At 43.3% G+C, this 26,532-nt stretch overlaps 1 protein-coding gene across 2 annotated transcripts in view; it reads right to left on the bottom strand.

The window, feature by feature from the left end:
* Nucleotides 1-26,532, bottom strand: part of KAT5 (lysine acetyltransferase 5) — a 34,811-nt gene that overhangs the window by 8,001 nt on the left and 278 nt on the right. The window contains exons 2-10 of one of the 2 annotated variants that reach the window (XM_068261615.1): nt 21,702-21,768; nt 21,514-21,582; nt 18,427-18,563; nt 13,613-13,684; nt 13,404-13,487; nt 11,592-11,759; nt 6,110-6,190; nt 5,011-5,259; nt 3,132-3,221 (exon numbers count right to left, since the gene is read on the bottom strand). In XM_068261615.1, the coding sequence (XP_068117716.1) occupies nt 3,132-3,221; nt 5,011-5,259; nt 6,110-6,190; nt 11,592-11,759; nt 13,404-13,487; nt 13,613-13,684; nt 18,427-18,563; nt 21,514-21,582; nt 21,702-21,768 (1,017 nt within the window). The remainder of the gene's footprint in view (nt 1-3,131; nt 3,222-5,010; nt 5,260-6,109; nt 6,191-11,591; nt 11,760-13,403; nt 13,488-13,612; nt 13,685-18,426; nt 18,564-21,513; nt 21,583-21,701; nt 21,769-26,532) is intronic. The other variant, XM_068261616.1, reaches the window with a different exon arrangement.

Here is a 26,532-nt window from a genome sequence, read left to right as displayed (position 1 = left end):
TCCCACGGCGGCCTTGCTGTGCCCCTCCGAACAGCGGGATGTAAATATTTACCTTCCCGGCTCCAGCACTGGCGCAGTATCGACTCTCTGCTTGGAGATAGGCGGAAATAGCCGATCTCTGTCAAGTCGCCTGCGTAGTACAGCAGACCCGCCAGAGATCGGCTATTTCTGTCTATCTCCGTGCTGAGACACGCAACAGTGCCCCCACTGGAGCCAGGGAAGGTAAATATATCAAGCCTTATCAGGTTTGTCGAGCGAGGATTGCGGGATGCTTCAGGGGAGTCAGCGCTGGATTGCCTGCAGCTACAGGGATGGGGGAAGCCTCATTGGGACCCTGAGGCTTCCCGCTCCCAAGGTAAGTACCCCCAGTTGGCTTACCTTCAATTATGACAACTGTTCCGATGATGTTGACAGTTTAAGGACAAAAAGCACATTTAGAGGCCTGAAGAGACTTCCTCAGGTAAATAACGATCCGCAGCTGTTATCAAGACTTATTTAACTGATGAATTGGTTTCAGGCAACAAAATGCATTGTTATTCGTACTTATTAAAAAAAAAAAGTGTCAAAATTATTGGTCAGCTGTCATCATTGAAGGTAAACCAACTTTACCTTCTTTATACACAGTTTTTAATTATTTCATATTTGTTGGGACACCTCCAGTCACACTAATGTTTCTAACCCGGTTGGGGGTGGGTCTGAAATTTTTTATTTTATGGTTTTAAAATCAGAAAATTTTCCCTTTTTCTTTTGGAGAAGCAACAAGAACAGTACCGTAAAGGCGAGTAGGGCTGGTACTCCCCACATGCGATTATACTGGCAGCAAATTGGGCAACCAGAAAAGTGTGAGTACCCATTTCCTTGGGCTCACGTATTACCTGTGCTATTATTTTGTTTCCGAATACTACTTGTAATCTAGCCCTAGACTTTGCACTTGGCATTAGATTGTGAGTGCAGCTGAGGATAGAGAATCTGCTATTGATGTAGTGGGTCTGGCACACTGTAGAACACCAGTGTCAGTCAACTTTCACCTGCACCAGTGTAGATATTCCGCTAAACAACTTATTCTCTGATGGGCGGTAGACGGCTAAAACGCTCAATAGTAAGGATGAGTTAAACCAGTTTCATGGATTCCGAAACTGTCCTGGTGTACATGAGTGGGGACAGAAAGGGTTAACAAACCTGTGTCGCCTTTTCACCACTGCGCTGCACGCTGCTCTCCATCTCCCTGACACTCACGCCTTCATAGCTGAATTTGTGGTTCTGACAGCGGAAGTGCCAGGAAGATGGAGAGTAGTGTAGCAGCGGTGACATTTGTTAATTAACCCCCTCATTATAATTTGCGATAGCAATGAAAGTCCATGCGATATGCATTTTTTTCCATGTGAAAACACGAATATTAGAATAAGTGTGATACTCCACTGACTTTCTTTGGATGTGAAGTGAATGCATTTTCATACATTTACAAAACGCATACGAATTTTAATATGTGTGAACCCTGCCTTAGCAAAACTGGTCTTGCTCATCCTTACTCAATAGCATCCCTTCTTCTCCCCTAGTGAATAGGTCCTTGAAGAAACAAGTATCATTAAACAATTTCTAATAATATACATCAGGTCCCAAATACAGTAGAATCTGGTTATAGTAAACTACTTGGCCAGGTCCTTTAACGTTTACTAAAAAGGGGATTTTACGGTTGTTTTTCTCAGGGCTGTGGAGTCGGTCCAAAAATCCACCGACTCCGACTCCGAAGTTTAGGATTCCACCGACTCCGACTCCTCTAATTTGCATATTACAATTTTGTTGATTAAAAGTATGTAACATGAAATGAGTCTCTTAACTGCCAACGCTTAGGAATTTTACAAGACAACTGAAGTGAGAAGGATATGTAGACTACTATATTTATTCCCTTTAGACTAAAACTAGTCCTTGGTAAGAGTACTTGTAAAAGGTACAACCGGAACAAAGAACATCTATCAAGTGTGGGTACATGTAAGAATGATGTGCAGGTACTCTGCAGGGGAATGAGGAGATTGTAAACAGACAACACCTCTGTGTTCAATGTGCACAGCATTCTCAGTGGATTCCCTGCAGCTCTGTGGGGAGTGCATATGTAGAGTATAGTACTACTGTGTAACAAAGTAAACCTGAGACAGATGAAATTAAAGTTTTATACATACCTGGGGCTTCCTCCAGCCGCCTTCAGGATAATCAGTCCCTCGTTGTCCTCCTCCACCACCTGGATCTTCTGCTATGAGTCCAGGTACTTGAATCAGTCAAGCGTAGTGCGCATGAACACACTCCGCCGTGAGCGTACTACACCTGTGCAGCACTATTGCGCAGGTGCAGAATGTTCCTGGCTGTGGGAGCGGCATGCGGCCGGACAGCGCTGACTGGCTGAATTACCAGGACTCATAGCAGAAGATCCGGGTGGTGGAGGACAGTGAGGGACTGATTAGCCTGAAGGGGGCTGGAGGAAGCCCCAGGTATGTATAAAACTTTACTTTTCATCCGTCTCAGTTACCCTTTAATTTGTAGTCACCAAACCAAATTTTAATAACATATCAAATTATTTTATTTCATCAGCAAAGGGAGTGCATACATTTGCATAAATCAGCATCAATGCAGAATTATTTCCATCTCGTTGACCATCTCTATTAGTCACATAGCTACACATCAGGCTTTATTCTTACAGCATAGATGTTATTTAGTATATATAAGAGATTCCTGTGTACACATCATATATACAGTCACAATCAGATATGTATATCTGACCTTAAAAATAAGGGGACTGCTTTATTGAAGCAGCACAAGTAACTAATTTTGATTGGTTTATTTCATTTTTGTGGACTAAGCACAGCTATTACTGTATATATACTGTATATATACATTATTTTTAATGACTATTATCTGAGAAATAGAACATTTTATCATATTTTCTATTTTAATTACAGTTACAAATTCATTAGGAGTCGGAGTCGGTGCATTTTTTCCCGACTCCGACTCCAGGCACCCAAAATTGCCCGACTCCACGACTCCGACTCCACAGCCCTGGTTTTTCTTATTACCCTACGACTCTGGGACAGATTTAGACCAGATATTATGCGGTCATAGTAAGTGTTAAACTTACGTACTTTATTTTTACGTCCATCAATTTCAAAGAATGAGATTGTTCCTTTCCTGTAAATTTCATTTCCTGGAGGATGACGCAGGTTGCATTTAGTCTGAAGAAAGATGCAAGAACATCTAATCAACATAACTGCAACTAATCTTAAACATAATCTTACTATGATCGTTGAAAAAATAATTTTATTTATTATTTATTTGTTGTATTTATAAAGCGCCAACATATTACGCAGCGCTGGACATTAATTTAGGTTACAGACAATATTTAAAGGTGACAAACAGCAATATGACAATACATGAATACGAGAAAGACCAGATCACACAGCACAGTATGATCACAAGGTAATGCTTAGTCAGTCACTGGATGGAAGCATGGAGATTAGGCAAGTTGAGTTCACTCAAATGCATAGCATGGGTGCACAGTAATGCAGGTGCATGATCAGGTAGGACACAAAAGGAGTGAGGACCCTGCCCAAAGGCTTACAATCTAGAGAATAAGGCCCTTATTCAATTTTACAGTGGAACCTTGGTTTGGGAGCAGTATCTTCAAACTATCTTCACGAAACGCGTTGCAGATTTTGGGGTACTATTGAATAAATGTATTCGTTTGATTTGATGACAGACCTTGGTGTCTAATTATTGAGGGGAAGTCCACCACTTTCCCTCCCGGCAATTTTTAACAATCTTATATTAATTTTATTCTGCTGGCGCCTCTGATCACCTACCAGTATCTTCAAAGTTTTCTCCTAGGAGAACATTTTTCACCTTCTGTTTGAAATAACTTTTCAGCACTTTGCAATTGAAAAGTAGGTGAAAAAGTGCTCACAAAATCATTGTTTTTGCTTGCTTGTGGCTTAAAGCGGAACTGTAGATAGAAAATAAACACACTGTTTCACTTACCTGGGGCTTCCCCAAGCCCCCAGCAGCTGTCCTGTCCCGCGTCAGTCCTGCCCGAGCCTCCGTTCTTCCGCCGCGGCTCCATCCCGTACCTCGACTTCTAAGTCGAGGACAGCGCAGCCCTGCCAAGCGTATCCTTACTTCGCGTTCCCCTCTGCAATAGCGGGGAACGCGAAGAAAGGATACGCGTGGCCAGAACCTCAGTCACTGAGGTGCTACTCCTGCTACTGCTGAAATTCTGTTTGTCCCCACGTTTATTGCCTGATGAAGTGGGCGTGGCCTGCGAAACGCGTTGCACTTTTGGGGTACAATATAATAAATGTGATTACTATTATACAGACAGTCTTTCGTGTCTGCTTTATAGAGGTAAGTCCACCGCTTCCTCCAAGCAAATTTTAAAGGTTTTATCCACTTTTACTCTGCTGGCGCCTCTGTTCCCCGTTTGCTGTACCGTGTCCACCCCTGGTGGAGGGGTGATCTACCCCTTTTCTGATCTACAGAGAGCAACTTCTTAATCCTGAGTGAGGACAGGTCTAATCTCCTCTCCTGCCTATACAGTGGTTGCCTTTGTGGTAACCCACGTTTGTGAGTATACTCTTCTCACTAATTATCTTTACTAATTTTATGCTGAACATACTACACTATATTGGGCTCTCGGTTTCTCTAACCTTAGCAATTTAATTTATGACCTTGCTGTGCGCCCCACTTTATATTAGATCTCAGCAAAGCTGTGATATAATATGCTTCTCCCCAGCACATGCTTTGCTCTGTGCATGCTGTAGTAGCTGTGGAGTCTCATTCACCCATCACTCCTACCACCTGCCTACCCCCTGCCAATTTGTAATGATAACAGGCTTCTGGACTTCTGCCGTCCTGATCGTGTCGAAAGCAACACTCTCCTACTTTTTGTGACCGGATTTACACTTTACTGAACTAATATCAGGGATGGTGCTGTGACCTGTATTTTATTCCACTTGCGATTTCACTCACCAGGTGTCTTTGGAGACACTTGAGACTCTTGACATATTTGAGGCAGAATTCACATAAGTACAGGACTGGTAAGACGGTCAGCTCTTGGGGGTAAGGGGAGAAGTACCAAGGCTTCAGGCGGTGACGGCCTAACTCAATACATTCAATGTTTTTCATGCGGGTGATGATGTCATCGTGGCTGCGGTCAGATACCAAGCTGCCCGTCATTCGCGGTGCAGAAGGGATTCCATCTGAGCTGTCCTGAGAGTCCTAAAAGCATAGCAGAAGCAATATTATATTCATGTAAACTGCTATAAGAAATGGCCATTTACTATTTCGGTAAAAATATGAAAAATATTTTTATTCACATTAGGCTAAGGGCCAGTTCACACTTGTTAACAAACGTACCTGTTTGAGATGTGTTTTTAAGCGCCACTCAGTGCAGGAAGTGGATACTAATGTTAAAAATAGGATCCGCTACCACTTGTTAAAAAATAAGAATCCTTTTGCCATACTGCAGTAAATGAAGCGCAGAGTCCGGATTTCATACATTTTTCTGGAACAGCCAGGAAAATGTATGCAATGAAAGCCTATGAGAACAAACAGTGTCTGTTATCACTAGGCTAGTCACCACATCCACTTCAATCGGCACCGTGACGTAAATACTCACGTGTCTCACCAGTTCCAATGCCGCCAACTCCTTCGCTGGACCTCAGATCGGTGCCGAAAAGAAGCATAGGCATCCCAATTGGGTGGCAAAAGACCAATGGGAATCCTCAGCAACAGGGAGAATTCTTGGTACATGGTAGACCAATGAAAATTCTCCCTGTTGCTAGGGAGAATTGGGTCTATTGTCTATTGGCATCCCCTGTACGGCATATGACCAGGTGCCTGTCAGGTGACACATCAGGTGCCTATAGATGTAGCAAAGCAGCTTAATAGGACAGGTGCCTGGAGCTCTGATAGGCGTTTTCCGCTGCACTCTGCATTATCACGCCCCCATAAGTGCCACTTAGGTGAGGTCCCGCTTGCCTGAGTTTCAGTTAACTGGAACTCTACTGTAGAACATTGGTTACAATAAATAAATAAAAAAATAACTTAGAGGAGCAGAAAGGGTTACCTCGTCTGCACTGAGGCAGTTAGATTTCCGCTTCCGTCCAGGCGGTACAGCAGGAGCGCTCGGCCTTCGGGCAGCTCCGTTCTGTAATGAAGTAGCAGAACAGACAACAGTCAATCAACACACAGACTCACAATCACAGACAACAAACAAATATATGAAAATGGGAAATTGTTTTTGAAGAATTCTGATTAAAAAGATTTAAGACTGCAGTTTTTTTCCCTGGCGAGTAAATACTAATTTTTTTGCAGTTTGAAACAAATTTTGTTGCAGTTTGCATGCAGTTTAAAATTGGATCGATCAAATGCAGTAGATCTGGATTGGCCCAGTTACAAACTGCATACAATGTGGCAAAATTTGAATCGAATGAAAAAACATTGAACTCCGTAAGATGGGTGGTTCTACTGTTATTTGAAGGCGTGGTGATGGTGGAGGATTTCCTGTACTGTGGTCTAGGGAGTGGTGGAGATTATCCAAAAGTTTAGTTTGGAGAGTGGTGGAGATTCTCTGATAGTGTGGTCTGGAGAGTGGTGGAGATTTTACGATAGTGTGGTCTGGGGAGTGGTGGAGATTTTACGATAGTGTGGTCTGGGGAGTGGTGGAGATTCTCTGATAGTGTGGTCTGGAGAATGGTAGAGATTCTCAGATAGTGTGGTCTGTAGAGTGGTGGAGATTCTCCGATAGTGTGGTCTGGGGAGTAGTGGAGATACTCTGATAGTGTGGTCTGGAGAGTGGTGGAGATTATCCGATAGTGTAGTCTGGAGAGTGGAGATTCTCTGATAGTGTGGTCTGGGGGGTGGTGGAGGTTCTCCAATAGTGTGGCCTGGAGAGTGGTGGAGATTCTCCGATAGTGTGGTCTGGGAAGTGGTGGAGATTCTCCAATAGTGTGGTCTGGAAAGTGGTGGAGATTCTCCGATAGTGTGGTCTGGAGAGTGTTGGAGTTTCTCAGATAGTGTGGTCTGGAGAATGGTGAAGGTTCTCCGATAGTGTGGTTTGGAGAATGGTGGAGGTTATCTGATAATGTGGGCTGGAGAGTGGTGGAGATTCTCCAATAGTGTGGTCTGGGGAGTGGTGGAGATTCTTCGATAGTGTTGTCTGGAGAGTGGTGAATATTCACCAATAGTGTAGTCTAGAGAATGGTGGAGATTCTCTGATAATGTGGTCTGGAGATTGGTGGAGGTTAATTGATAGTGTGGTCTGGAGAGTGGTGAACATTCACCAATAGTGTAGTCTAGAGAGTGGTGGAGATTCTCCGATAGTGTAGTCTAGAGAATGGTGGAGATTCTCCGATAGTGTGGTCTGGAGAATTGTGGAGATTCTCTGATAATGTGGTCTGTAGAGTGGTGGATATTCTCCAAGAGTGTGCTGTAGAGATTAGCAGAGGCCTTCCTGTAGTGCAGTCTAGAAAGTGAGCATCCAGAAATATAGTCTGGAGATTTGGTAGTGTGCTCTGGAGACTGGCAGTGAACTTTCACTTGTGTGTTTTGGAGATTGGCAGAGGTTCTCCAGTAGAAAGGACCCTAGAATGAAAACACCCGTGGATGCTGGTTCTGGGGCTTCTCATACATCTATGGAAATAACAAATGTTTATTCTGAAGGGGCCATGTGTGTTTACCCAGGGGTCGCCTCAACGTTCCTATGTAATTGCTAGTTCCATCCTGTGAGCTCCTCAAGGTTATAAGCTTGTCTGTGTGAAATACTGGTTTCTTTTTTTCCCCTTAGCTTAGAAAGTGCAGTAACAGAGATGGAATACATGTAATGTTCTCGCCCACCACATTGTCAACTGCACCAAGAAAGGTTTAGGGGCTCTGGTCCAGTAGGCAATCTCAAATATGTACAGTGGTATGCGAAAGTTTGGGCAACGTTGTTAATTGTCATGATTTTCCTGTATAAATCGTTGGTTGTTGCGATAAAAAATGTCAGTTAAATATATTATATAGGAGACACACACAGTGATATTTGAGAAGTGAAATTAAGTTTATTGGATTTACACAAAGTGTGCAATAATTGTTTAAACAAAATTAGACAAATCCATAAATTTAGGCACCACAAAAAAAGAGATGAGATCAATATTTAGTAGATCCTCCTTTTGCAGAAATTACAGCCTTTAAATGCTTCCTGTAGGTTCCAATGAGACTCTTGATTCTGGTTGAACGTACTTTGGACCATTCCTCTTTACAAAACATTTCTAGTTCCTTCAGGTTTGATGGCTTCCGAGCATGGACAGCTCTCTTTAACCTGCTGGGCATTTTGATTATGCGCACCCGCATGGCTGCGCATGGTTTTTTTATACCTATTTTTTTTTTTTAATCGCTAGGCTAGCTACATGATACCCCCCTCCCTGCCGTATCCCTCCCACCCCTCTGATCACCGCCAGCGCCTATGCCCGTCAGGAAATCCCGTTCTGAACGGGATTTCCTTGAGGGCTTCCCCCATCGCCATGGCGACGAACGCGTCACAGGGACTCCCGATCCACCCCAAAGCGCAGCCTGGCCAATCGCCGCCAGGCTGCGCTTTGGGGTGGATCGGGAGTCCCTGTGACGTCATTCCGTTAGTCGCCATGGCGACGGGGGAAGCCCTCAAGGAAATCCCGTTCAGAACGGGGTCTGCGGGGGGGGGGGGGGGGGCCCTCTTTCGCGTCGGGTAGCGGCGACAATCGGGTAGGACACGTGTTTTAAAAAAAAATTATTAAAATCGGTCCAGCAGGGCCTGAGTGGCGGCCTCCGGCGTCTCTGGAAGAGCCTAGCTCGTCCAGAACGCTAGGGAGGTTAACTCACACCACAGATTTTCAATTATATTCAGGTCTGGGGACTGAGATGGCCATTCCAGAACATTGTACTTGTTTCTCTGTATGAATGCCTTAGTGGATTTTAAGCAGTGTTTAAGGTTATTGCCTTATTGAAAGATCCAGCCCGGCGCAGATTCAGCTTTATCACTTGTTTCCTGGACATTGGTCTCCAGAATCTGCTGATACTGAGTGGAATCCATGCGTCCCTCAACTTTGACAAGATTCCCAGTCCCTGCACTGGCCCCACAGCATGATGGAACCACCACCATATTTTACTGTAGATGCAGGTGTTTTTCTAGAAATGCTGTGTTGTTTTTCCTCCATGCATAACAACCCTTGTTATGCCCAAATAACTCAATTTTAGTTTCATCAGTCCACAGCACCTTATTCCAAAATGAAGCTGGCTTGTCCAAATGTGCTTCAGAATACCTCAAGCGGCTCTGTTTGTGCTGTGGGCAGAGAAAAGGCTTCCTCTGTATACAGCATCTCCTTGTGTAAAGTGTGCCGAATGGTTGAACGATGCACTGTGACTCCATCTGCAGCAAGATGATGTTGTAGGTCTTTGGTGCTGATCTGTAGGTTGACTCTGACTGTTCTCACCATTCGTCGCTTCTGTTTATCCGAGATTTTTCTTGGTCTGCCACTTCGAGCCTTAACTTGAACAGAGCCTGTGGTCCTTCATTTCCTCAATATGTTCTGTCGAAACAGAGGCGCTCACACGCTTTATGAACCTGAACCAGTTTTATATGCTCCTGTACTGCCTGATGAAGCGGGACTGTCGACTGCGAAACGCGTTGCGATTTTATGCAGCTGTGAATAAATTGTATATTTTTTACTCTGCATTTGAGTATATGTCCACTACCAGAGGGAGGTAAGCCCACCTCGACTTCCCTCTTTTTATCATTTTTAGAACATTGTTTTACTCTGCTTGGCGCCTCTGTTCGTACATATTACAGCACTGAAATCTCGGAGTCAGCTTTCTGTATCCTTCCCCTAAACCATGATGGTGAATAATCTTTGTCTTCAGGTCATTTGAGAGTTATTTTGAGAACCCCATGTTGCTACTCTTCAGAGAAATTTAAAAGAGGAGGGAAGCTTACAATTGACTCCCTTAAATACTCTTTCTTATAATTGGATTCACCTGTGTATGTAGGCCAGGGGTCACTGAGCTTACCAAGCCAATTCAAGTTCCAATAATTAGTTCTAAAGGTTTTAGAATCAATAAATTGACAACAGTGCCCAAATTTATGCACCTGCCAAATTTTATTTAAAGTGAATGTTTACCAATTTAAAAAAGAAAAAGTCAGATACTCACCTAAGGAGAGGGAAGGCTCGGTCCTAATGAGCCTTCCCCCTCCTCTCCCGGTGCCCGGTCCCGCGCAGGATCCCCCGTGGCAGTATTCGACCAGTTCGGTCAAATACTGCCACTTCCGCATGCCTTCGGGAGCTTTCGGAAGCCTTCGGGAGCACTCGGGCTCCCGATGACGCGGCCGCTCCATACTACGCATGCGCGAGTGCCCTCTATGACGCACTCGCGTGTACGTAGTATGGAGCGGCCCGCCTTCGGAAGCCCGAGTGCTCCCGAAGACCTCCGAAGTCCCTGCGGCGGCGGACGCGAACGGGGAAGCTAGCGCAGCACCGAGGGCACCGGGAGAAGAGAGGGAAGGCTCATTAGGACCGAGCCTTCCCTCTCCTTAGGTGAGTATCTGACTTTTTCTTTTTTAATCCGGTACCCATTGGCTTTAAACAATTATTGCACACTTTCTGTAAATGCAATAAACTTAATTTCACTTCTTAATTATCACTGTGTGTGTCTCCTATATGACATCATTAACTGACATTTTTTTATCGTAACAACCAACGATTTATACAGGAAAATCATGAAGATTAACAACGTTGCCCAAACTTTCACATCCCACTGTATATTCTCATGTCTTATCTATCCAGGTATGGATGCGCTCAATCTTCAACAGTATCCATAGTTGGCATAAGAGATACCAGAAAGAGATAGGCCTTAATACTAGTTCTGGGGCTTCCAATGCATATATATGTGTCTTTGACAAGTTTCTGTTTAAGATGAAGGTTACATGTATACCCACTGGATTCATATTTGGTGAGCTAAGGATCTTTTTATTCTACTATCTAGCCACTACAGGAGCTTGGAAAGGCTACAGCAGCAAGTAAAGTGAATGAAGAAAGTGTTCCAACCCAGAGATGCTCAACTAAAGACTGAAAAAAAAAACTATACTAGGGAACTATTTAGGGAAAAACCTAAAAGGGTCTCAGACGTCTACCTCCTAGGACCAAAAATAAAAAAATTAAATACTCCCTCCTATGGCAAAATTATACCCCAGAGGTGAGGAACAACATTCCTCATTTTCAATCCCCCTATAGGTGTGTTTTCTGTGATATGGGAGGCTGTATCTCTCCAACAAAGGAAAAAAGAGAAATACCAAGAAGCACTTATCTCTGCAGCACAGTATACTTTAAGCCCCCTCATAGTTTCGTAATACAGATTTACTACTTGTAGTAAAATGTCCCACCCAGGATAAACAGAAATTGGCCAAGGTGGCCATTAAGAGCAATCTTGGCTCAAAATCTAATGTGTGTATAGATGTCCCCCAATGTTCCTTAAAGATCTGGCATGCCAGATCTTTAAGTGACAGTGGGCAACAAGGATATTGTTCCCCTCCTTACCGCACCCGCCGGAAATTGTTGCATCGCACGCTGTGCCATCGTCCCTCCTCCCCTGTCCATAGAAAGTCCAAAGAGTGATGTGTCTGTACAACGCTCATTCCCCGCAGTGTCGCTCGCAGGCTCGAGCTCGATCCTGGTGGGCGACACTAACAGTCCGTGTGAGAGCACCTTAAGAAATAACACAATCAGTTAGCTACATACAGGGAATGAACAAAGAAAGCATACTGCTCTGCTCGAGCCGTCTGCTCAACACTAAAAACCCCTAAACAATAGAGGGGTGGGAGGGGATTTTTTTCAGTGACTGTAACAAGTGGTATAACGTTTTCTTTAGTATCAATACATTTCAAAGTAGCACGATGTATAGATCAGGTCTGATCATTGCTCTGCATCCTTGCTGTTTCTGTGAATGCCCCTCCTACTTCCTGAGCAGACAGAACAGGGTAATATGCAAAGAAAATGAAGCAGGGCATACACTACATAGATGTGGTACACTATCTATAATCACCTGATATTGACCATTGACTAAGTTGCTACGGTGCCCCTTAAGATCAATTCTCAACATATGTCATTGTCCTCTCCCTACCGATGCTGCTGTACAAAACTATGGAGCCTCCCACTTGTGTTGGTCTTGCCCACAGTCACTCCCTGGCCCAGGCCAGAATAACCTTTTCCGATCAATATTTGATGAGCAAAACTAATTTAACAGATTGTTGTTGCATTAATTGTTTGTGCCAAATCTGCTGTCAAATCTACTAAAATGTCTTATGATGTAACCTTCTCTTTAATCAGACCCAACTACGGATCACAGATTTGTGAGTATGCCTATTGCACAGGGATAGGGAGCAGTGATGGGTTCTACAATGAGCATAAGAAAGCTGGCAGAGTACACAGATATTACAGCAGGTGTATATATTGTTTTTATTACAATATATTTTTGACTAATCAGTATGTATTTATACGTATGGTACATTTATCAGTTAAAGAAAACCTGAGGCTGCCAGAAACAAAAAATAGAGTTAGTCTGGGTAGTCCTGAGGCTGCCAGTGGGCCCCCTGCCGCTGGGACTCTCTTTGAATTTGCCGCCATGCTCCCCTTTGTGCATGAGCTAGCTCGGGGGTAGTGCACCCGTGCAGCAGCACAAAGCTGCTCGTAAAACAGAGCTTACGTCTTACTGTGAAGGCATGGCTATACCCACACATGAAGGGGAGCATGGCTAAGAGAACATATTCGACAAGCTCCTGTCAGATATATGCAGAGGTCCCATGCGCGGCAATGATTGGGTCAAGGAAGAGATGGGCGGCCTCTGGAGTACCCAGCATCTTCCGTCGCCTAGGTAAGTATTCACCTTTTTTTCTTGGACCAGCTCAGGATCACATTGAAGAACACTTGAAGTGGGAGGGATATGGAGGCTGCCATATTATTTGCTTTTACAACAATACCAGTTGGCTGTCCTGCTGATCCTCTGTCTCTAATACTTTCAGCCACAGACCTTGAACAGGTATAAAGATTACATTTTTTACAAAATTAGCCACATGCTTGTTTCAATGAGTGATTCAAACACTACTTATGCCAGAATGATCAGCAGGACTGCCAAGCAATTGGTAATGTTTAAAAGGAAAAACATATGGCAACCTCCGTATACCAGTATACCTCTGGATTCAGGTTCCCTTCTTACAAAGCAGTTTATATTTTTTTTTTCTCCAAAGATGAAACTAGTGCCTGACAGTATGAGATAAAAAGCCACAACCATATACATACAAGTAAAAACTGAAAGGATTATGCAGTTTTAAGTCTATTTGGTATGTACTTTACCTGTGGAAAGACTGAGGCCTGAGTGGTTTCTACCACCACTGGTGGAACCGGTGTTGCTGGTGATACTATGTCTACTTTCCGCTTCTGATGGAAAAAACAAAGTTACTAGAAAGCCATTAATTAGAAAAACACAAACACAACTGATAGTATGGAGAAGATTGAGAATCAGGGGACAGGCATGAGTGGAAGCTTGGGAGACAATATCTTACTGGAACAGGGAGAGACTTTCCTCCTTCCGCAGGGGCTGCAGCTGGAGGTACAATGAGTTCGGGAATCTTCTTCTGCGGAAAAGGAATGACACAGGTTTATCTCCTCTCCACAATACAGCGGAAGGGTCACACTTACAAATTGTTATTACTTTACCACTACTGTGTGAAGAGACAAACTTAGTTCTTCTCTATGCATGTCACTGAGTCAGGGACCGAGGTTCAGATACAATGGCTTCAATTCATCAAGCATTATCACATTTGTTACAGCAGAAAGCAATTGATTGTACCAAACATTTGTGAAGTGCCAATTCACTACAGACTATTGAGGTAAATTACTGACCAATGAGGCAAATTACCAATCAGTGAGGTAAATTACGACCAGTGAGGCAAATTACCCATTTATGAGGTAAATGATGACCAGTGAGGCAAATTACCGACCAGTGAGGTAAGTAAATTACCGACCAGTGAGGAAAGTAAATTACCGACCAGTGAGGAAAGTAAATTACCGACCAGTGAGGAAAGTAAATTACCGACCAGTGAGATAAGTAAATTACCGACGAGTAAGGTAAATTACCGACCAGCAAGGTAAATTGCCGACCAGCGAGGTAAATTGCCGACCAGCAAGGTAAATCGCCGACCAGCGAGGTAAATTGCCGACCAGCGAGGTAAATTGCCGACCAGCGAGGTAAATTGCCGATCAGCGAGGTAAATTGCCGACCAGCGAGGTAAATTGCCGACCAGCGAGGTAAATTGCCGACCAGCGAGGTAAATTGCCGACCAGCGAGGTAAATTGCCGACCAGCGAGGTAAATTGCCGACCAGCGAGGTAAATTACTTACCCATGTGGTAAATACCTCTTAAGGCTGGATGCCCACTTGTATTTGGAAATCATCATTGTAATCACTCAGTATTTTGTACAGTGATTTCCAGATTTCTGGCACCTTTAGAAGCAATTTTTAAGTGCTTGCGTGTGCAGAGCGATTGGGTTTTGCAAAAAAATATTTCCGTGTTTGGGTAGTAAAATAGCTGCAAATTTGCAGCGTTTATATCTTTTGTATTGGAGCACAATCGCCCCAAAAAAGCTGCAGGGGTATGATTGCAATTTCTAAAGTCACAGTCACTCCTGTGGTGTTGCCTTTATTGACTTTCATTGGCCTAACGCTTTTGTAATCGCTAACAATTCCAAAGCATGGCTAAAAGCACACTAGTGAGCCAAAGCCCTAAATGTCAATTCACAAAGACTTTCACATGTGGAAAAACAAGTGAGATGTCAGTATTTATCTCCAGCCTGGAGCTGTCAGTATCTGATCAAGAGCCATTCAGAAGGCTATAGAAGGTAGGAAGCAGAGCAGAGAAAAAGGTGAAAACTAATTCTAAACTATTCTGGAAAATATGAAATTTAACAAACACATATCTCCCTAATTTCACAATATTATAATGTAGTAATTAAAAATGGTTAATAAGATACTAATGATTTGGGCTGATACAAATTTGATGTTAGCTTTATGCAGCCTGGACTTACACTTTACTTGTCAGTATAAAAAAAAAAAAGACAAATACTGTCTGTTATCCCAACTTTCATCTATTTTCCCTGCACTGCTATAATGAATCAAATACCGAATGAAATACCGCATGACTCCTTAAAGTGTACCTGAGACAAGGATACAAGAAGTTATATACATACCTGGAGCTTCCTTTAGCCCCCTTCATGCTAATCCGTCCGCTAATCCGTCCTTTGCCGCCACCTTGGTCCTCTGCAATCTGGCCCGGTAATTAGGTCAGTCGACGCAGTACGGCCACGCGTGCTCCCCTGCCGTGCTCGTTGTACGCCTCCCCTGTAGTATTGCGCATGTTCAGAACTTTCCCGGCGATGGGAGCGCAAGTGGGCGGAAGCCTCAACTCCCAAAGTTACCGGTCCAGATTTGCGGAGGAACGAGGCAGCAAAGGAGGATGGCGAGGGAAGCATCAGCATGAAGGGGGCTAGATGAAGACCCAGGTATGTATAAAACTTATTTCAACCTTTGTCTCCAAATGAAATATTGCATAAGGTAAAAATTTTAGCGAACTGTAATGCAGTTTTTTGGTAAATTAACGAACTATTGCTATTGATTTTTTTTTTTTTTACTGAACGTGTCTTACTGAATTGAAGCCAGTCCGTCTGTGTCATTTTGATTGCAATCTGCAGCACACACACAGCTGCCACCTGCCTCAGACAGGGGCGTAAGGGCGGCCATTTTAAACTAGACACTTCTGAAAAACCCATGCTGCATTATCATGTACAAGATGCTTGCCCAGAGATGGAAGTGACGTTTCCTCCTATAGAACAGACTTTTTGTTATTTAAAACAAAGGAACATATAATTAGATAGCTATGTTTACAGTCCAGTATTAGTTAATGTTCCTACAAACATTGATTAACAAGCGATGTCTTCCAGGATCCAGGAGACGATTATTAAATTACGGCTTAATTATACTCCTGTCCGTAATAGCAGCTGTTTGCTTGCTGGTAGCTAGAACCACATGCTCATTGTCCATCTCCCACAGTGCACTTAGCTGCAATCGCCAAACAACAGCATCATGGCCTCCTCAGATTCTCTGTAGTAAGTAGAAGTATTATGGGATGGAGGCACAATCTAGCGTAGAGAAATATCACCACTGGAGACTGAAAAAAGGCCACGGAGAGTTACAAAAGCTGCCAGCGGCAGCTAGAGTCAGTTTCTGAGTGCAGCTTCCTTTTAAAGGGTTACTCCACTCTTTTATATATATATTTCTTATAAAAACATTGCAACCCAAAAAAATCAATGGTGTTGATTCACTAATGTGCAAGTTATTTCCCGTATCAAGCACTAATAAACGAGCGTGACATAATGTCCCTGCTGGGCAAGCTACGTGCGCTAGGGGCAGCATAGCATGCGTAACTAGGCAACAGCCGATGCATACAATAGCCGCAGGGTAGTGATGTATCGCTAGGGCAATACTTTACTAGGGTAGCCGCTACTATGTTAATTAACATGCCTGAAGTACCAGGGCCCATATCAGAACATCCAGGCAGCAGAGGAGGACAGCGAGGGACCAATTAGCCTGAAGGGGGCTGGAGGAAACCCCAGGTATGTATATATTTTTATTTTTTTTGACATCTCAGGTTTACTTTAACCATTTACCGCCATCCTAACGTATTAAAACGTCATGCTTACCGCTATTAACAGCAACATGACGTTTTAATACGTCACGCATTCCCGCCGCTGCTACCGCCGTGTGTCCGCCGCTACCGCCGCCATTACCGTCGGGATCCCGTGCTGGGTGATTGGGGAAGAGGACCGAACAGTCCTCTACCCAATCACAGTGCCTGGAGTGAATGGACGTGACCGCGAACAGCGGCTACGTCCATTCACATAAACAGGAAATGTAACAGTTTAATAAAGTGTAAAAAAAAAAAAAGTGAACACGTCCTATGAGCGTTCACTAGCGCCATCTTGTGGCCAAAAAGTATATTACACCTACAAAATACATACATTTTCAAGTATATACACATCATTAATAAAATTACACTTCCAACCCTCCCCCCCAAAAAAAACACTTGTAAAAAAAAAAAATCAGCTTAAAAAAAATAAATAAATAGTTGCCGTAGGGACTCAGCTTTTTTTATTCTATATTTTATGGGGAAAATTAATTTTAATTTATTACACAGGGGCTTGTAATTATGGCCAGAACAAACAGAAAAATAACCACTTATATTTCAAAATAATATACTGTCGCCATACATTGTGGTAGGGACATAATCTAAACGGTTTAATTATCGGGACCACCGGGCAAATAAAACGTGTTTGTTTTATCCACAGGAGAATGTTTAATTTTAAAACTATAAAGGCTGAACACTGAGAAATAATGATTTTTTTTCTTTTTTTTCTGTTTTTCTCATTAAAATGCATTTAGAATAAAAAAATTCTTAGCAAAATGTACTATCCACAGAAAGCCTAATTGGCGGTGAAAAAAACGAGGTATAGATCATTTTCTTGTGATAAGTAGTAATAAAGTTATTAGGGAATAAAAGGGAGAAGCGCTGACAACTGAAAATTGCTCTGGTCCGTTAGGATAAAAACCCTTGGGGGTGAACTGGTTAAAGAGAGTCTGTAACATAAAAAAAAACCCTCTGGGAAATACTTACCTCTGGAGGGGGAAGCCTCAGAGTCCCAATGAGGCTTCCCCCTCCCCTGTAGCTTCAGGCAATTCAGCGCTGACTCCCCCAACAAGCTTGACAAGGCTTGATATATTTACCTCTCTGGGATCCAGGGCAGGCACAGTAGCGACTCTTCATTCGGGCTTGGAGGAAATAGCTGACCTTGAACGCATCCACTCTACTACGCAGGCACAAAAGGACCCGCACCTGCGCAGTAGAGCGGATCGATTGGGTTCGGCTATTTCCGCCTTAACCCCAATGAAGAGCAGCTAGTGCGCCTGCACAAGATCAAGGTAGGTAAATATTTACTGTGCCGCGATTCGGGGGGTCCCGGCAAAGCAATGGAGGGATGAAGGATGACGGGGGAAGCCTTGTTAGGATCCAGAGGCTTCCCCCTCCCGAGGTAAGTATTCCCCCAGGGGTCCTTTTTTTTTTCTCCTTACAGATTTTCTTTAAGATATAATCATGGATTTTCTTGATATTCTAGTGGCATGCTTTGTGTAACAATTATACAGCATGGTTATTTCAGTTATGTCTGGTGTGTAACAGCTGACAATCCAAGCTACAGTGTACATTTTCACCACAGAGGTGATAGATATATATAATTTTTATTTTTTCTCATTTTAGCACATTACTCACCACTTCTCTCTCTGGAGAGCTGGGCCTTGATCCAGACAGTCCATTCTTGGTTGGAGTCTTTGCTTCTTTTTTGGGAAATTGAATCTTTTTCAAGTCTAAGCGGTCACTAGTCACCCACTCATCTAATCGTTTATTAACTGCAAGAAGAAAAAGAATTATTAGATCTACACAGCCCTGATCTTGGAATTGTGTAATTATTCATCCGAGTTTCCAATTCAAGAAACCCGCGCTAAAACACTAAAACTAGCAATTAAAGCCACCTTTCAGGCACAAATGTTTTCCTATAAGTCCATAAACCACTGCTCCTGCGTTGCAGTGTCCTTGCTCTGAAGTCTGAAATTCCAGAAGTGAACCGGAGGCGGGGCCGGAGCATTGGTGAGTGGCTGCGCAGGCACAGGACATCTGTGGGGGACCATTAGAAGCCCCGGGTAAGTTCAACTCATTTTCCCTCGACCCCCCCCCCCCACTACAGTATTCCTTTAACTAATGCAGCCTGTTTGGCTGAAGCTCTTTCCCTCCTGTTTTCCCCTCCCACACCTCTGTTCCTCTCTGATTGGCCAATATTTCTCATGCTGAGACAATGCATTTTCTATTGCAGAGCTGGGTGGGAGAATCTGAAGACAGGTAGTAGGGCGGGCACTGCATATACAATCAGGCAGAGGAGAGTGAGGGAGGAAATTACATCAGGATTGGCTTAAAAATAGACACAGTTAAGATGGAGAATTATAAGAAGGATTTTCTCTTTTTTTTTTTTTTTACTATAGAAAAATTCCTAAAATCAAAACGTGGACAGTGCAAAACATATGTTATGTAAGCAGACCAAATATTTATCTACTTATATGTGTGGTTTTTTTTTTTCTGAGATAGTATGGCTGACAGCTCCTCTTTAACATTTCAAGATCATTAGTTGAAAAAGCTTAATTTAAAGCACACCTCAACTGAGAGGGATATCGAGGCTGACATATTTATTTTCTTTAAAACAATGCAGATTACTTAGCTGTCTTGCTGATCCTCTGGAATTTTACTCCACTTTGTTGTGACACATTTCGTGGGTCAAGCGCGTTTCCTCAGGCAATAGGGGAGTAACAGTGAGAAGCCTCTCAGTGCATGGGCGCCTCTACACTGCGGAACTTCTCATAGTTACTCGTCTATTGCCTGAGGAAGCGGACTTGACCCACAAAATGCGTGACAACAAGTGGAGTAAAATTCCAATAAAATTGTGGTCTATAGTGAAATAGACCCATTGTGTCATCTATTGGGAGGTAGAAAAGTCCAAGGTCGGCCAGCACACCAGAGGTATTAGCAGGATAAGTTATTCCACAAAGCATGTGCCAACACAAAATTGACAATTGTTTTGGGGCCACGGAGGGTATCCTTCTTCAGAAAGTGCAGACACTGAAGAAGGGGACCCTCCGTGGCCCCGAAACAACTGTAAATTTTGTGTCGACACACACTGAGGAATAACTTATCCTGCAAATACCTCTGGTGTGCTGGCCGGCTATGGACTTTTCTATATTGAATGTAATGTTGCTTTGCATCATGACTAGGTACCCAATGATTCTACAGTAAGGTGTGCCGCTTTCAAATCATTGACTATATCTGTTGGGAGGTAAGTCTACCACTGCCTCCCACTTTTAAACCGTTTTTCCTATATCAATCTAATTGTTGTCCACCTACGGTGGAGGGGTGTCATCCATTTCTCCCTACTACAGAAGTGACTTCTTAACCCGACTGCGGTGGCACCCACACCAGTGAGTATTATTTCAGTTGTCCAAATATTGTCTCCTGCAACAAGTCTTTACATACTACACCATAGTGGGCTCTCGGTTGTCTCTCCTCTCCCCTTTTTGTATTCAAGTTATGAGATAAATAAGTGTACTAGTATTAATGGCAAGCAGAGACTCATATTCTTATTTGCAATTTAAGCGCTGAGATATTAAAGGGGTAATATTGAGATAATTATGCTGTTCCATTATCCCCAGCATCAGTTATTTAACAGGGACAGCATAATATTTTTAACACAGGCCCTATGGAGAATATTATGCTGTACCTATTAAACAACGGATTCTGGGGATAATGGAACAGCATAATTTTCGCCATAGTGCCCCTTTAAGTCTGAAGTGTACACAGCTGCCATGTCAGTATGATATAAAATCTGCTTCATTCAGGTCCTACACAAATCAATGATGATCTAGTGAACATGTCATCACTACCCTATTATATTAAAGAGGAACTCCAAACAAGAATTTAACTTTATCCCAATCAGTAGCTGATACCCCCTTTTACATGAGAAATATATTGCTTCTCACAAACCGACCATCAGGGGGCGCTGTATGGCTGATATTGTGGTGAAACCCCTCCCACAAGAAGTTCTGAGGACCGCAGTACTCCTGGCAAACTGCCACAATGTAACAATGTTCACAGACAGGAAATAGCTGCTTACAGCTGTCTCTAACAGCCAAAACAGCTAGGAGCAGCTACATAACCTGCCCACAGTAAAAATGTCACCATGTTATACATGTCAGAATGTAAATCGGGGAGAGGAAAGATTTTACAATGAGCAAACACTGACTAAATCATTTATACATAATTACTGTAAAAATGAAGCACTTTTTATTACATTATTTTCACTGGAGTTCCTCTTTAAGTGCTTTCCATCTACACAAACCTTGCATGGTCTAAAATTATTGCTCAGGAGCGATGTCTCCACATTTCACTGCTACTTTAACTGCTTTAGCTGCTTAGCTAAACCCTGGTTTATTAACCCTTGCAACAACAAAACACCATAAAAAGGGAACACAGACAAATTCTAAACAGGATTGGGACCATATGTACGTATATTTATCTCATCATGTTACACATTATTTTAATTGGCAAGAGGGCTGAAACAAGAATAGTCAAACCCCAGGAAGAAAGAAAAAAAAGCTAATATGTTAAGTGTAAACACAATACTCTCAAGGGAGTTCTAAGGCACAGAAAGCCCATTGGTGTCTGATGCAGAAGCCAGATGCTACTGAGAAATGTAAGCTCTGCAGGCAAGATAATTTTCACAATTAAACAGTTCACCTTTACCATGAGTCTACTTACAGTCTATATAGTGGACATAGAAGAGCTTCTTTGCAGTCAAGTCCTTCACGCTTAAGATTTCTGCCAGAGCTGAAAAGGAAAAACAGAGATAAGTGTGAGTTACACATTCTGAGTCATAGCACAAAATACTGAATTGGGCTTCAACACTTAGAATGTATTCAATACACAAGAGCAGCAGGATAACATACGCCATTCCACTTCATTGTCTTGGTTCTTGCGAAGGACAGGTAGTCGACAACCTTCCACAATATCTGCCTGCAGAAATAAAAAGGCATGGATGTTAACATATAACAAAGCAATTGTCTGATATTTTTAATACAGGGGCTTGATTCACAAAGCTGTGATAACTCTTATCACAATCGCGCTAACGTTTTTGTGTGCGCTATAACGCTCGTAACGTTTTTCGTGTGCAAACGTGAACCCTCCCGCTGGGTGGTCTTTTAGCTGACACGCGCTGTCGGCGGACTGAAAGGCTGTTTCTGAACGATCCTCTCAGCGGATAATTGATTAAACGGATAATAATTAAGAGGAAGAAGAAAAGGTTATTAACCACTTCACATTCAGTCGTTTTCACTTTATGCATCCGAGCAATGTTCACCTCCCATTGATTAGCCTATAGCTTTATCACTACTTATCACAATGAACTGATCTATATCTTGTTTTTTCCGCCACCAATTAGGCTTTCTTTGGGGGGGGTACATTTTGCTAAGAGCCACTTTACTGTAAATGCATTTTAACAGGAAGAACGAGATTATATCTCAGTTTTCGGCCATTATAGTTTTAAAATAATACATGCCTCCATAATTAAAACCCACGTATTGTATTTGTCTATTTGTCCCGGTTATTACACCGTTTAAATTATGTCCCTATCACAATGTATGGCGACAATATTTTATTTGGTAATAAAAGTGCATTTTTTCCGTTTTGCATCCATCCCCATTTACAAGCTTATAATTAAAAAAAAAAAAAAAGAAAGTTTTCATCTTTACATTGATATTTAAAAAGTTTACACCCTTAGGTAAATATTTACATGTTTTTTTTTATTGTAATGTTTTTTGTTTGTTTTTTATTAAACATTTCATGTGGGTATTTTTTGGAGGGTGGGATTTAAATTGTCATTTTTAAATGTAAATATATGATTATTTTTATATATTTTTACATTTAGGTGTTTTTACGTGACGTCAGTCTAAGCGTAACGTACGCTTAGAGGGACGCTAGAGCCAGAAAAAGCTAAGCTTCTGAGAGAAGCTGACGCTTTTTCTGCGGGGGAGAGGAATCAGTGATCGGGCACCATAGCCCGATTCACTGATTGCCTGGCTAACGAACCGCGGGCCGGGAGCACGCGTTCACGCGCGCACTTGGCCTCGGGAGCGCACATGGCCTCCTGGACGTAACTTTTACGCCCAGGAAGGTTAACTGGTTACGATTAGAGGGGAAAATTTAAACATTACCATTAACAGGAACCGCAGATTACGCTGCAGGCAAGCCAGGAATACAGCAAGGGTGATCGGCGTCCTTACAGAGCGCTAATCCAGAGTAGCGCACAGGGGAGAGCCCGACCAAAAACTCTAAGCTGGAAACTAATGCCGCGATGTGAGTGTACTGGATGTTTTTTGAATTTTTTTTAATAAACTGTATTACGCTATGGGAGCTGTTTATGTTTGTTTTTGAGGACAACTGTAATGCTGGTGATTGGAGGAACTAGTAAATAAGCTGTAGCGCAGCTGATTCCTCTGTAATGGGGGTTGCTGTGATGGTGCAGACACCTCTGTAGTGGGGGTCCTGAAGGACTGAGAAGTTCGAGAGCTAGGAGGGGGGCTGAAACCCTTCACTGCTTATACTGACTCCTGTGATAAGAGTCAGTACGTTTGGTGAGTGTATCTTTACTACCTGTGTGTGAACTTGTCACAGTAACGATTGAAAAGCTGAAGAAGTGAAAGGCTGAATATTACAGATTGGATATTGTTATATGTCATTTGAATAACAGTGACTTTTTGAGATAGCACGAGTGTAGATTGAGAAAAGAAGTGTCCCAAGAACCGAGCCTTGAGGTACACCAACAGACAGTGGGCGTAGGGGGGAATTGGTGTTAGAGAAGGAGACAGTGTAAGAGCATCCAGAGAGATAAGAGGAGATCCAGGAATGTGCTTGTCCCTTGATTCCTAAAGATGACAGCATCTGGAGAAGCAGAGCATGATCAACCATGTCAAAGGCAGAGGAAAGGTCAAGGAGTATTAGAATGGAGAACCGGCCTTTGGATCTAGCTACCAGTAGGTCATTAGCAACTTTCGTAAGGACAATTTCAGTGGAATGGTGTGTGCGGAATCCAGATTGAAAGGGGTCAAGTAAGGAGTTGGTAGAGAGAAAGGCAGACAATTCTGAATGGATGTGATGTTCCAGCAGTTTAGAAGCAAAGGGGAGGAGCGAGACAGGACGGTAATTGGATAGAGAAGTTGGATCAAGAGAGGGGTTTTTGATAAGTGGTGTGATGATAGCTTGTTTGAATAAGGAAGGAAAAGAGAGGAATAGAGTTGTTAGAGCGGGATTAAAGGAGGAGGAAAGCTGGGGGATTAGATGAGAGGGAATAGGGTCCAGGGCACAAGTAGTGAGAAGTGCTTTGAAGATAAGGGAGGAAAGACACTGTTCAGCGAGTGTGGTGAAAGATGTTAAAGTGGGAGAGTGGTCTTGTGGAGCGGGAGGAAGGCAGTTAGTAGTGAGCGAGGGTGCAGACAGACAGAAGGAATTCACAGGCGATGGTTGAGCTAGCAAAAACGGTTGCGTGTTGAAGCTATTACGTATTGCATCAATCTTGCTTGTGAAATATGATGCAAACTCCTCAGCTGACAGACATGTGGTAGGGGGAGGAGGTGGGGGGCGAAGTAGGGAGTTAAAGGTGTTGAACAGTTGTTTTGGGTTGTGGGACTGTGAGGAAATGAGCAAGGAGAAATAAGACTGCTTAGCAGAGGTGAGAGCAGCCCTGAGCTCCTGCACAGTTTGTTTATAGTGATGAAAGTCCTCTACAGCAGTGCTCTTTCTCCAACACCTTTCTGCCACCCTGGAACGCCTTTTCAGCTGTTTGATTGGTTCAGTCAGTGAGCCAGGGTTGCCGGTTGGTTTGGCAGGGGCGGGCGGTGGTGAGTGGAGCAGCTGATTTCATGGCAGAGGAGACTACACTAAATAAGTAACTAGATGCTGCCTCAAGGTCCGTGTAGGAAGACAGAGTACTTAGAGGTTGCAAGGCCTCAGTCAGGGAATTCAGATCCAGGTTGCGGTAATTCCTGCGCAGGTCTGTTTGGTGTTGTGTTGGAGGAGTTGACGGTAGAGAAGAATTGATTGTGAAGGTAAGAAGGTCGGAGAGGGGAAAGAGAGTGTTATGGAAGCTTGAAATAGAACAGAGGAGGGTAAAGACAAGGTCAAGAGTATGGCCATCTTTGTGGGTGGAAGTGCAGGACCATTGGGAGAGGTCAAATGAGGTGAGGGAGAGCAGTTTGGTGGCAGTAGGGAAATTAGTGTCGATGGGTATATTGAAATCTCCAATGATGATAGAGGGTATGTCAGTGGAGAGGAACTGGAGAAGCCATGCCGAAAAGTGATCTAGGAAAGTAGAGGCTGGACCTGGCGGGCGGTAGATAACAGCAACCTGAATGTGTTATGGAGAGTAGAGACTGACAGCGTGAACCTCAAAGAATGAGAGTCAGAGCGCGGGCAGTGGTGTGAGTGGCTTAAAGGAACAGTGTTCAGAGAGGAGGATCCCCATCCCGCCTCCATGTTTGTGGCCACGTCTAGGGGCATGACTAAATTTTAGAACACCATGTGATAGAGCAACTGGAGACACCGTGTCTGATGGAGTTAGCCATGTCTCAGTGAGCCCCAGGAAGGTGAAAGTGTTGGAGATAAACATGTCATGAATAAGGACCAGTTTATTACAAATGGAGCAGGAGTTCCATAGAGCCCCAGATATGGGGAGGGGAGCGCCAGGAGGATGTCAATAAAGTTATAGATGTTCTGGGAGGAGAGGTGGTGAGGTTTGTTAATGGTAGAAGGAGCTGTAGTCTGAGGAGTGTAAGGTCTAGGAGTGGGCCCTGGGTTTGGTGATATGTCCCCAGAAGCCAGGAGTAGCAGCAAGCAGAGCAGAGAGATGTGAGGGTAGGACTTGTGTGTGGGCGAGTTAGGTTTAGTGAGAGCAGAGGAGGGTTAGTGTGAGCAGAGAACTAGGAATAGTTTGCAGCTAGAGAGAAGGGGAGAAGATAGCAGAGAGGGAGCAATGTATATGGTGTTGCTGACAGTGGGAAGATAAAGTGGCGTGTGAATTTTCAGTAACAGAAAGCAAAAAGAAGTGGTTGAGTGAGACATCTGCTGACAATTTACTGACGTGTTGGAGATAATTACAGCCAAGCCGGTAATTTACCTCACTGCTCAGTAATTTCAGTTTTTCATTCAGTAACAGCCTTTATGAATTGACACTTTGCTAAGTGCTCGGGGGAGTCTGCTGTTTTCAGCATTACTCCATGCAGTAATGCTTTATGAATTGAGGCCAATGCGGGTATAATCTGTGACACCGCTTTCCTTTTCCGTTCCTGCTGTTAGAGATGCGAGGACACATCCATATACCCTGCACGGCTACAGGAATTTGGGTGCATGCTCTGGGAAACCAAAGCATGCCATCCAATCGCACTGGCATGCTACCTGGATGGCTTGCTTTGGGCAGCATTTCCGCCTCTGGCTTAGATGCAGGGGAAAACTGTGTATCCATACGTAGTGGAAATAGGTCTAGTGGAGCGCAATGTAACTCCCACTGTGAACCTAAAGCCATTAATAATATAATGTATATGTACTGTAACTGTTGCTGGCAGGGAGTCTTTTATTACTAGACAATGGCAAATGCAAGCCAGTATATTGAAATGAGTTAAAAACACTACAATTAGAACTAAACTGCTTTATTAACCAGAGCTTCATTATGAGATATTTTAACCACACATAAGTTATGCATATTAACGCATTTAAGACTATAAACCGCCT

This window comes from Hyperolius riggenbachi, chromosome 11 (genome assembly GCF_040937935.1).
Source record: "Hyperolius riggenbachi isolate aHypRig1 chromosome 11, aHypRig1.pri, whole genome shotgun sequence".
Classification (NCBI taxonomy): domain Eukaryota; kingdom Metazoa; phylum Chordata; class Amphibia; order Anura; family Hyperoliidae; genus Hyperolius; species Hyperolius riggenbachi.
Note: the sequence above shows the minus strand (reverse complement) of the source record. Positions and strands in the feature narration are given on the sequence as shown.